The sequence below is a fragment of the Crocodylus porosus genome, unplaced genomic scaffold, assembly GCF_001723895.1.
Source record: "Crocodylus porosus isolate Cpor-Errol unplaced genomic scaffold, CroPor_comp1, whole genome shotgun sequence".
Lineage (NCBI taxonomy): Eukaryota > Metazoa > Chordata > Crocodylia > Crocodylidae > Crocodylus > Crocodylus porosus.
Genome location: NW_017728910.1, coordinates 1,414,782 through 1,427,704, shown reverse-complemented (window position 1 = coordinate 1,427,704; position 12,923 = coordinate 1,414,782). Strand labels below are relative to the sequence as shown.

General features: G+C 40.4%; 1 protein-coding gene across 3 annotated transcripts in view; it reads right to left on the bottom strand.

Annotated features, from left to right (window-relative positions):
* Positions 1-12,923, bottom strand: part of MED12L (mediator complex subunit 12 like) — a 300,171-nt gene that overhangs the window by 39,046 nt on the left and 248,202 nt on the right. For all 3 annotated transcript variants that reach the window (XM_019532585.1, XM_019532586.1, XM_019532587.1), the window contains exons 33-37: positions 12,116-12,225; positions 11,460-11,595; positions 10,826-10,987; positions 7,944-8,306; positions 5,144-5,300 (exon numbers count right to left, since the gene is read on the bottom strand). In XM_019532585.1, coding sequence (XP_019388130.1) covers positions 5,144-5,300; positions 7,944-8,306; positions 10,826-10,987; positions 11,460-11,595; positions 12,116-12,225 — 928 coding nt within the window. The remainder of the gene's footprint in view (positions 1-5,143; positions 5,301-7,943; positions 8,307-10,825; positions 10,988-11,459; positions 11,596-12,115; positions 12,226-12,923) is intronic.

The window sequence follows — 12,923 nt, the reverse complement described above, 5'->3', positions numbered from 1 at the left end:
CTGCCCTTTGGGCAGGGGGCTGGACTCGATGATCTCCCGAGGTCCCTTCCAGCCCTAATGTCTATGAAATCTATGAAATCTATGAAACCCCCCACTATAGAGGAACAGAACCACCCCCCCACACACACACACATACAGTCCATACCAATCTGACCATGGGGTAAAATTCCTTCCTGGCCATTAGTATGGCATTCAATCAGACCCTGAGCAGAGCAGCAAGACCCTCTAGCCTTAAACCTTGAGCTTTGCTCCTAGCAGGAGAACTGGCATGCCCCAGTTAAAGTCCCTAGCCTTGACTGTAGCCAACATCCAATGCCTCTGTGAAGGTTTAAAAACACCCTGACACCTATAGCAGAAGAGATTAAGCTCAGAAGCATGGGAAACGCACATGGTAGAAAACAGGCATTGCTATGCCTAGATCATTCCCAACCAGTTGCTGTCCAACCTCTTTCTGAACATCTCCAGTGATGGAGAGTCCACAACTTCCCTAGGCAGTCTATTCCACTGCCTCACTATTCTAACAGTGCATATCCAGAAAAAAAGTACTTCAATCTAAATTTACTTTGCTGCAACTTAAAGCTACTGGTCCACGTGCTTTTCTCTCTTCTTCATGGCAGCCTTTCAAGTGCTTAAAGATAGCAATCATGTCCCCTCTTCAGTGCCTCTTCCACAAGCTAAACATACCTAGCTCCTTCAGCCTCACAGGACCAAGCCCTTGATCATCTTTGCTGCCTGCCTCTGGACCCTATCTAACTTCTCTGTGTCCTTTTTGAAATGTGGAGCCCAAAACTGCACACAGTACTCCAGATGAGGCCTAACTAGTGCCAACTAGGGAGATACTATCCCCTCCTATGTCTTACACCTAATGCTTCTATTGATGCGGTCCAAAACCTTATTTGCCTTTTGTGTAGCTGCTGCATATCACAGATTTGTATTGAGTTTGTGGTCTACCAAGACTCCCAAGTCCTTTTCCATAGAGCTGCCATCCAACCATCCAAGCTCTCTGTCTCTTCTGTTATCTCCTCCCCCAGCCTGTCTTGGGATCTGGAATTCTATCAAATCATGATTGCTGCCTCTCAAGTTACCCATCGCCTTCACGTCCTCCACCAGTTCTTCTCTGTTGAAGATACAAGATAGATGATCCCTTAGTTGAATCCTCTAGTTTCCGGAAGACAAAGTTGTCCTCTACACAAGCTAGGAACTGGCTCAATATTTTATATTTGGCTGCAATGTTCTTCCAGCAGATGTTTGGAAAAATGGGAGTCTCCTATCAGTACCAGTATCCATAGCTTTTGGATAGATTCATCATGTGCTTGAAGAATGCCTCATCTACCTCCTCTTTCTGATTAGGTAACCTATAATAAATCCCCACACCTTTCATTTCTACCCAAATGCATTCCACTTTGCTGCCACCTTCCTCCTGAACCGAGGAACTAGTGTATGCCTTTCTAACATACAAGGCAACATCACCATCCTTTTTCCTACCCTGTCCTTCCAAAACAGAGTGAAATCCTCAGGGTTCACATTTCTAGTCATAAAAGCTGTCCCACCAGGTCTCAGTTGTGCCATTCAGATGGTAGTCATTTTCACAGGCTGCAGCTTCCAACTCATCTGGTTTATTCCCCATATTTCTCGTATTTGTATACATGCATCAGACATTTTGCATTTTGACCTCCTTTCTTCCCTTTTGTGCCACTTATTGCAGTCCTGTAGCTCTCTGGCCCTTTCCCAGAGCTAAGTTGCTTCTTTAAGCCCTTCCCCCCGGACAGCATGCCTTGTTGCTAGAGGGTTTTGATCACCATTCCCCATCGAACCTAGTTTAAAGGCCCCTTATTAGGCTGGCCAGATAACACCCAAATATGCTCCTCCCTATTCTTGTCAAATGGATCCCATCTCTTGATAGCAGCCCTTCCCCACCCATGGTTGAAGAAGCCAAGCCTTCACATTAATGCCAGTTTCAGCTACACATTCCCTTCCAGGATACAACAGTCTCTGCCTTCCAGGGGAAGAATCAATAAGAACATCAGTTGTGCTCCAAGATTAATCCTCCTGCCAAGAGTCTCACAGACATCTCTAACCTGGTCAGTGTCATTACTGGTAGTATCATTGATGCCTACATGGGCAAGCAGGAATGGGTAGCAGTCCAAATGATGTAGAAACTTTGACACACTGTGACATCCTGAATTTGGGCTCCAGGCATGCCACCCAGGCCCCCCAATCTGGAGAACAGATTGATGCCACTGTCCTTCCACAGAAGAGAGTTATCAACCACTACCACTTTTCTCTTTCTTCTTGGTGCAGCTGTCCAGGAGCCCCTGTCCTTGGGGCCTTTCATTTCCTGCTCCATAGGCTGCTGCCTCTTCTGCCCAATGACTGCAGATGTCCTCTCCTCTGCCTCTTCCTCAGAAGTTCCACCACAAAATGTTTGAAAGAAGTTGATGACTTCAATCTACTCTAATTCTGGGGGCCCTCCTTCTTCGAGTAGTCACATGCTACCCCCTTCTCATTGTCCTTTGGCCTCTCCAGTACTAGCCTGTCATAATTCTTATTCAAGTAATCTTCCTGGTCCTGGAAGCAATGCAGGATGGATACCCATGCTTCAAATCTGTGAATCCACTCCTCCATTGTAGGCACCAGCTTACATTTGGTAAAGATGAAGTGTTCCTGACCTTCTGGGAGGAACACAAACATGGTACATCCCACACAGGTCACAACAGCTGATCCAGATTCTGTTTGTGCCTCCTTTGCTCCCTGGATAAAACCTATGCTATAAGGATTTAAAAAAATAAAGGGGTGGGGAGGAAAGGAGGAAAAAAGACACAACACAAGAACCTACACACTAAGCACCCACACCAGGGCCCTTGCCCACACTCAATCTTCTGTTCCCTGGCTCCCTCCTGGGGCAAACCACCTATCTGTTTGCTACTCCCATGGGCTGCCTTTTTATAAGGCTGCCTTATCCTAGCTCTACCCCTCAATTACCTAAACCAGCCCCATTCAGAGAAAGATCACTTAATCACTCCAGAAGGGGGAAGAAAAAAAAGAAACAAAGGGAGAGAGAAAAAAAAGAAAAAAAAAGAAAGAGTAGAAAAAAGCAATCACGCATGGGAAGAAGTGGGAGAGGAAGAGAAGAGACGCCTCAAACATACACTAGGTCTTAGGCAAACACTTTAGCAGCGATCAGCCACCCCAAGTCACTAACACAGAGAAAAGCCACTTCAAGGCAGTCCCACACCTGAGCTGTTTATTCCAGAGCCACTGCTCTGTTTACTGCTCAGCTTACAATGAAAAGGGAACAAACTAAGGAACTGGTTTCACAAGATGCATTCTTTTCATGGCCTTCTAATAATCAAGATACAAAAAACAATACTCCAGACACTATGCTAGTCTAAGATCATTTTCTAAATGCAAAGAGCCAGTACCATTTCAAATAATAAAATATATGATCATCATGAAAAGAAGGCAGAGAAAAGCAACTGTTTGAATCATCAAGCGGATTTGGACAGAGAAGGATTTAGTCCTCTCTTACTTATGTGAAAAATGAAAAAAGAAGTTTCTATTGCCTGAGCACTCCATTTCCCCTGCACTCATTAGAGATATTCATTTTCCCAAACTGCTAAATTTGTATGTGTACATCAGTTCTTTACCAATGACTTGGTATATAGCTAAGATAGCTTGGCTTCCTCTTCTGTAGGCTTAGCTACATTTAGCATTGTACCCAATGACAGGTACAAGACAAGACAGAAATGAGGTAGAAGAAGTGAGGCAAATCAAAGGAGAGGAATAGAAGGAATTTGCACATACAAGGTTGTAAAATTGGTTGCTTTTAACAATTCTTTTATTACTTAAGTCTCTCTAAAAATGCAGGAGTATCACCTATTCTAAGACTATTTACCATTGCTCCAATAGACTAAAAGACTAAGGTCTGTAAAGCAGTGCTGTGCCTGTCATGCAGCTGAGGGCCAGGACTGCAAGGCCTGAACTCCTGCATTTATGACACTGATTCTCAGTTCCCATGTCTAGTTCCTTAAAATACTCCCATCTGCCTCTATTTTACAGGACTTTTGCTGAGCATTAGGTTGGTTGTAAAATGGCTTTGAAGATAACATGATACAGGAACATTAAACTGGTACTAACGGTAGCAAAGCAATGTTTTCTGTTGAAAAATAAAGCATTCTACATATCAGGTCAAAAGCAGGAAGTCAGCAATTTTATATCAGCATACAGTTGAACAAGTCCATTATACCCTGCACACTAGGGGCTAAATGGCCTTATGTACTATGTACTGTCAGACAAAAATTCATGTGTACTAGCATGAAAGAAAACTGACATCATATGTAGTTCCTTTTAACAGTGTTTCCTTATTTTGTTATGGTTTCCTGCTGTTGTCTGAAGACTTTTCCCTAAAATAAGATCCATATTCAGAAAAAATATATTTGTATGTATATTTCTATAACTAAATATATAAACATTCTTCTCTTGTATGTTTCTTAGTGATATGGAAACTATTTCTTAAAATATAAAAAAAAATATTGTACTGCCCTCTAGAGCACGTAAAATACTTAACCTGGCTATGTGAATATAAATTGAGAGAAACAACCACCACTTACAAAAACACACGTGGCATGCAAATTCATTATTCCATAACACTTATCTTATAGTAGGGACTAATTGATTCATAACAAATTAAGGATTGTGATTGGACTACTATTAAAATATTGATCATGAGCAAAGGTAAAAGGAAATAGGTAAAAATAGGGTGGTTTTTTTTCCCTTTTTTTTTCTTTTTAAAGTTAGTGTTCCCATCTTACCTATAGGAAATGATCTGTCACCACTGTGCCAGAATTTTTCTTCTAACACTTTATTAAAGTTTGCAGTAAGATATTTTTCTCCAGTCTATGAATTCTATATGCCATTGCTAATAGGAGCTATATTTTAAGTTGAGGATATTTTTAGCTGAGAGAATAGTACCTTACATAAAACGAACAAAAGAAGCAGAACTCACTGAATCAGCAGTCACATTTCACTTAGGACCAAAGTAAAAGATAAAAGGCAAGAAAAGGGAAGAATAAGACAAAATTGCTGACAAAATTCTTATACAAGCAGTAACATATCCGCATTTACTTCCAAAGATCACACCTACCTGATGGAAGGGGCTGGTTCTGAACAAAAAAACCTGGCTGCTGTGGCTGTCCCATAATGTTATAGCCCCACAGGGCAGACTGGGGATGGTGCATCATCTGAGACGAAATTGGTGAATAAGTGGGAGGCACTCTGTATATGTTATTCTGTGGATATTCCTTAAAACACACAGTAAAAGGGAATGTTACGGACATTCATACTCTATTTACTCATAAATAATGACAATTTTCTTACTAAATTATTAAAGGCTTTGGGGCAGTTCCTATTGTAGTTTACTATAGTGTAAAATAGATTAAGTGACTAACTACCTACAGGTAATTAAGAATGAAAAACTTTGTTAGAGGTCCCACCCTATTTCATCTTTTAGTTTTATACTAATACTGTAAATTATGCATGCTATATAAGGAAACAGTGAAAAGAGCAAAAAAGAAAAACGGCTACAATAAATCCCCATTAAATGTGCATTCAGTAAAATAGTTAACCTACAGCTGGCTTTATTCTACAGTATATAGGATGCAGTGACAAAAACACTGCTATTACTTGAAGAAAGAGTGCTAGAAATTGTATGCTTTCTATTCAATAATGAATTACAAGCTTTAGCTTCCGGAGAAGGGAAAAATCAAGCAGAAGATTGTGTTTACAACATAAGGAGCTATATAATATGCATGTTTGTGTACCACTCCCTCCTATTTATGAAAATCATTAACACAGCAATCTAATCTCCACCCCAAAAACAAATAAATCAAACTACAAGAATAATAACACAAAAATCTAGGAAAAATCTGAAACAAATTCCATAGGAAAGTCAACTTCACTGAAACAGATTTTATTGTATAGTTAAAAGTGAGCTCTTATAACTAGGGCTGTGTGAAATTTCATCACCAGTTTTGTTTCAATGCTTTTTCGACTCATTTCAAGGTCGAAACAGCAAAATCAAAATGAAACAGATATCATGGAAACAGTCTCAAAACAAAACAAGGCAAGTCAAATTGTTTTGTCATTTCGACACTGTTTTGAAGTTTTGCCCATAAGATATAATGGAGAAGGTTGAAACAGCCTATACCTTTGTCATTTCTGGCCTGATTTGGATGAAACTCGCAGGAATGGTAGCACCTTCTGAGGGCATAAAGACAGCCAAGCTCCAAGGAGATAGGTGCAGGGGGGTTAGAGAAACTGCACCCCAAAGTCTTGAAAACAAAACTTGTGTCACGTGTATGTGTTAAGCCACAGCAAGGTCAAAACTGCAGGCATGCTAGCCCCTGTGGAGGCCAAAAAGCTTACTAAGATGCATGGAATTAGGTGCAGGGGGGCTGGGGAAACTGTACCCCAAAGTCAGCTGCTGATAGGCAATACTAGTGCCATGGGTGCCTATGTAACTGTGTCTGTCTTGGGGCATGGGGGGGGAGGGGGGGAAAAAACCACTGCAGACCTGGCTGCTAGGCTCTGCTGTGGCCATAAAACCTGCCAGCTGTTAAGGAGATGGATGCAGGGGGGTTCTGGGGCCCTGCAACCCTAGCTGCTGAGAGGCAAAACTCGTGACATGGGTGCTTGTGCAACTGCTGCCTTTCATCAGACAGCAGGACTAAAGATCCCCCATCACTTGCCATCACAGACCTGGAGGTAATAATTGACCACAGTATGAACATAAGCCAGCAGTGTGATGCTATAGCCAGCAGGGCCAACAATACCCTGGCATGCATCAATCAGTTGTTTTTCCTGCTTGGTGCAGGGGGCTGGTTTTGCTGGAGCTGCATCAATTGGTGCATGCCAGGGTACTGTTGGCCCTCCTGGCTACAGCACTGCACTGTCAGCTCATGTTCATACCATGGTCAATTATTACCCCCAGGTCTATGCTAGCAAGTGATGAGAGATCTTCAGTCCTGCTGCCTGATGAGAAGCAGCAGTTGCGCTGGCTCCATGTCACGAGTTTTGCCTGTCAGCAGCTAGGGGTGCAGGGCCCCAGACTCCCCCTACACCTATCTCCTTGACAGCTGGCAGGCTTTGTGGCCTCAGCAAGGGCTAGCAGGCCTGCAACTTTCACCCTGCTGCACCTTAACACACAGCATCACTCACGTCATGAGTTTTGCTTGTCCGCAGCTTGCGGTACAGTTTCCCCTCAAACCCCTGCACCTATCTCCTTGGAACTTGGCTGTCTTCATGCCCTCATTCCTGCAAGTTTCATCCAAATCAGGCCAGAAATGACAAAGTTATAGGCTGTTTTGACCTTCCCCATTATCCAATGGGTGAAATATCGAAAGTTTCGCCGTTTCAATGGAACAGAACAGAACAGCTGTTTTGAATCTAAACAAAATTTGGAATGGAACACTGTTCCATTGAAACACCGGTCAAAACGGGCTGCTGCTGTTTGGCACAGCCCTACTTATGACATAGTTGTGGAATTTCTATTTGAAAGAGACAGACCTGAATAAAAGCCCACATTCCGAATACACCTTGAACTGAGGGCAATTTGACAGTGAATCCAAAATATATCAGAGATGCTTCTCTAAAGCAAACAAAAGACTAGATAGTAAGCATGCATGAGTATGCCTGACAATCCTGATCTAGTCTAGCATGTTTCAGCAAATTTCTGTTAATATTCAAATATTAGTCCATTACAATAACATTTTGGTACATCCATCCACTTGGTATCCTTATTTGGTAACTTTGTATTTTCGTCAAACTTTCACCTTCATTTCTTTTTGGGGCTCAGTCCTGCAGGGTGCCAAGCAACTTGAGAAGATGTGAGAGAATTTAGCAGCAAGAAGCCATTAAGTCAGAGACCTAGACATATAGACACTTACATCAGCTCTTGAATTTGTTTTAGTCTTTCTTTTCCTGCCCTTTGATTTCTTTTCGTCATCTGTGCTAGGTTTTCCCTGATCCGACAGCTCTGCTGATTTTCTTTCTGGTTCCTGAGAGACGGGTGTAGTAGGCTCTTCCTCTTCCTCTTCTGGAGGTAGCAGCAATGGCTCGAGGTAGTAGCTTCTTGGCTTGGGTTTTGGATGCATATGGTATAGCAGAAGATGCTGCTGCTCCTCATATTTTATTACTTTCCTGTCAACACGAACTGTACCAAACCAAGCCCAGGAGAGAGGAGCAGGATTTTTATGTCCCTCAAATAAATCCCAAGGGGACACCTTCTGTTTTGTTGATACCTGCAGGCCCTGTCTCAAAATAAAAGCATATCAACACTCCTAAAGTTACAGGATAACAACCAAGCAACATGAAATACCTGCCATTGTACACCATCATGTATAAGTCTCTTTTAGGATTTATTTTGTCCAGTACCAGAAATATCAATTACTTATTTGGGTAAAGATTCAATCAGTGTACAAGGCTGGCACTTGTTAGAACCATGTTATGTTTTCATAGTATTATAGGCTGATAGCCAGGAATACTATATAGCACATTTAGAAAATGTGATTATTTTCTAAAATTAATACCTTATGTTCCATCTGACATGCAAACAAAACAAGTATCAGAAAAAAAAATAGTCTAACAAAAAACTGTTGATCAGCAGATTAAAGCATGAGTCTAAAACACTCCCCAACTATTTCTGTACTTTAAATGAATCTGAATAAATGTCAGAACTCCAGTGCAGGAAATGCAGTACCAAGATTGTAAAATAAAAAGCTGCATTCCCCTTGGAAAAAAAACGCCTGATCTTAATTAAACAAAAACCCTACATATGCATGTCTCCATAGTGCACAGAATCCACAATGTATAATCCAGATATCACTGCCTCTTCTTGCAGTTTTTTCTCCATCTTATAGCAAACAAGTGATAGATCAAAGGAACCACTAAGGATCCCAAGCCAAGTATACTGCTGAAATTGTTAAATCTATACCAACACTACTGGTATGTCATCCTCATTTCAAGGTACCACAATACCTGAAAAGAAGTTATTATTTAAGCTTTTCCACTGCAAAATCTGATTTAGCTGAAAAAACATGCAAATTTGTGGTATAAAGCTGGATAGTTTTCTGAGAACTATTAATCTACAGAAGGTTGTCTATATTGTTCAGTTTAGGAAGTGTCTGCAGTCACTTAAATCCCCCAAATGTGTTCCTGACATTCCACATCCAGCTGGTACTATTAAAAAATGAGAAGATTCCTTGTTTTGCCCAAATACACCTAGTTTTCAAGAACAGAATTCCTCACACTTTCAAGAGCCAAAGTGCTCTTGCTTTGCTTTAGGCAAATGAAAATGCTAGCCTCCTGTTTCTGCATCTTAAGTGATTGTTAAATGTCCATTCTCTTTTGCTCAGCAGCTAAGCACTTCAGGCAGGGGGCACATGCCATATTTAGGAGCTGCTGTTGAACAGGATGGATAGCTGTGCCCCACAGGGAAAGTTTTGCTCAGAATTAAATGTGGTACCCAATAGTCATTCATTATTCTCCTGTTCAATATGCATATCTGGTGGTAGTCAAGACTGCCTCATTTCACAATATAATTTCAACACTAAATAGATGGTACACTCTGTGTTTTAGAGTACAGACAGAAGTGCAGCTCCTAGCTGTAACTCAGAATGATTTGTGAAATGTCCAGAGTTACAAGGTTACCCCAAGCTGCAGCCAGGGTCCCACAGCAACAGCCAGGGCTCTCTGCCAGCGCTTGCTGTTTAAAGATTGGGAGGTTGGGGAGGCAGTGGATGAAGCTTATTCTTGGGGTTTGCCAGCTGGTGCTAAAAGGTGGAGTGGGTGAATTGTAGCCCCCCCTCACCTCAGGGGGGCTCCAATACACCTGCACCACCTCCCAGAGGGGGGACGGAGAGCCTAAAAAAAACCCAGAGCGAACTCCTTCGGTTCCCTTCTCCCCCTCCTATTCTGAAAACACTGGCAGGCTGGGAGCTCAGCATACACAAGTTACAAAAGACGCTTCATTTTGAACCATTATTATCTGAAACCTCATGCAATGAGGGGTCAGATTGATCAGCCATTTTTTAAAGCTGTCTGCAGCTGTACACTTGTTTGGTCACAACTATATACTAATTTCTGTGGCTAGATCACGCAAAAGTTGTCATTCCTGTCTGCACCTCTAGTTCATAGGGGTTCACAGCAACCTTTTATTCAATATAAATTGTATGGGTTTTGCATGCCCAGTTTTGTGCATATAAGTGAACACCCAAATAAAGTGAACAATTAAGAAAAGCAAAATTTCACTCTTCTTGATAGACAAACTATTTAAAACCAGCTATCCAAACTGCTCAAAAAAACTGCAATTAGTAAATTATTTCAAGATGGATAGTTTTTGCTGATTGCATGCAAATTTTCATACAGTTCATCTAAATAAGAGTAAACATTGTATGCTTATAAAACATATTTGATATTAAAAAAACCCCCAGGGATCTTGAAATGAGTTTTTAACAATACTGTTCCATGAAGCTGACAACCTTCAGTCTACCAAGAGGGCCCATTTCTTCTGTCGGCTTTATACCATAACTACAATTTTAGTTATAGCTTAGAAAAAGACAAATTATTCATCTCTGCTATTTAAAGAATATTCCATTAGAATGGATGAAATACCAGGAATATAATATACTTCCTTGGAATTACTGCTTAACAGACGTATAATACTTCTGTATTCATATGCTCTAAAGTTACACAAAATATTTATTTGACTTCCAGATGCAAGAGAAAGTCATAATAAAAATGACATTTTAGAGTAAACATTTACTCTTGCCTGTTTCTTATCTATGGAGTCAAATCCTGCAATTTTGTTTCCCTTTGTGTCAATCAAAGATCCCATTGGTTCACAAGTAATAATGTCACAGGTCTGTTTTGGCAAAGGTAGCAGCTGGCGAACTTTGTCAATACTTTCTGAATGCTTGTCTCCTAATTCTTTCTAAAAGAAAACAGAGAAGTACAAATGTTACAATGCTTTCACAGTTTCAAGATTCTCTAAATTAATCATTTCCTTTTACTTATACCAAATGTAATTAGATGTTTGAGAGCACAATCTTTCTGCTGTTATAAAATGATTTCTGAGCTTTTTAAAATTTTATTTCAGCAGCGGGACATAAGTGAAATACTAATCTGAGAAATCTCCAACATAACTAAAAGGGACACAGAACTTGTTTTTGAAATATCCAATTTCGGAACCATTACAAATGAATATGCAAAACTCTATACTCTGTCCAGCCCGTATTCCCATTCTTTTAAACTCTCTTCTCCTTCCCACTATTGCTACTGCTGCTTTATTGACTCCCCCCCTTTTTTTTTTTTTTAAATCAGAGAAAACTGAAAACAACCTTGATTTAAGAATTAAGAGATGCAATTCAGGAGTGCACAAGTTAAAATCACAGGTCCAAACTTACTTTCAACTTTTTCACTAAATTCATGTATGCTCTTTTGTTCTCTTCAGACCCACCCTGGGATGCAGTTGATAGATCAGAAGCTAAGGTTCCATTGATCAGAACACCGAGCATATCAAGCACCGTTGTGAATAATTCACTACAAGGGGAAAAAGACAAGTTTGAGGTTGCTTTTTGAGGAGCAATAGTGATACTTCTAGTTAATTACATATTTATCACATAGCATGAGTATCAGAAGTTCACAAGAATCAGATTATAGCAAAGACTATAAATGTGTTCAAACATGTTTATGGGACCAGATTTTTCAAGCACATTTTATGAACATACAAATCCAACAGACATGACGTACACCTGCAGATGAGTGACAAAATCAGTATATAGTCATATCTACGTATCTCTGAGCCACATTATATAGTGACATCATGTAAATTGTTATTAGCTATTTTGGACACTGATTTAGGGAAGCACCTAAGTATGAGCTTAAGCACATGCCTGTTCAGAAAATATTTAAGGAGAGAGCTTAATACTTGCTTAGTTGCTTTCTTGAACAGAGTGCTTCACCAAGTTATGGTCCTGATTAGTAAAAAGAGCATAAATATGAAATATATATCCAAATCATTGCAGACATAATACGTTATTTATAAGTGTTACAGACATACTTGTTGGTTTGCATATCAACAGTTCCTGAAGTAATTATCTGAAGAAGCAGAAGGGCCCAGTCAGTAGTCCATTGTGTATTTCTCTGCACAGTGTCAAACATTCCACCCACCTAAATGTTGCAAATGAATTATAGAAAAGTGCATTAAAAATATGTAATTGTTAAGTTCAATACTGTCCAGGTTGTAATAACAGTTTCCAGTTTAAAACTTGAAGCGACACCCACCATAGTCCTTGAAAAGACTCTCAGACTTCTAACGCATTGAATTAAATCATTGCAGATGTGTCACTTTTCTTTACGTCCAAACTTAAGATAAAATATTTAATGTTGCTATTGTGCAATAATAGAAAATATGAAAAAGAAGCCATTACTAAGCGTCCATTCAGCTGATGACAGCTACTCAAAATTAGATTGTCATGGCTGCAACAGGCTCTAACTTTTGTTCATCAGTGTAACAGAAATGCTCCAGAATCTAGGGCACAATTGCTGTTTTGGGACCTTTTTTTGGTCTGTCCAACTCCTTTTCCAAAGCTTAGATGGTGCAAACAGCAGAAATGATCTAGCAAGTGCCCCTGATGGAACTTCTCACAGTGTAGGTCTCACAAAGCTGAACAGAGAAAGTATGTTTTCCTGTTTTATGACAATTCCTATATGGATGACCTTGACATTTACTTGGTTTTTTTTTATTGGTGCATTTCATTTCAAACCAGGAGCAGCTCATAAACACTGTGATGCTGGAATGGATGGAACATGGAGGGGCCCCCGGATGCTCGGCGACAAACCCGGAAGTGGACCAGAAGTACTTCCGG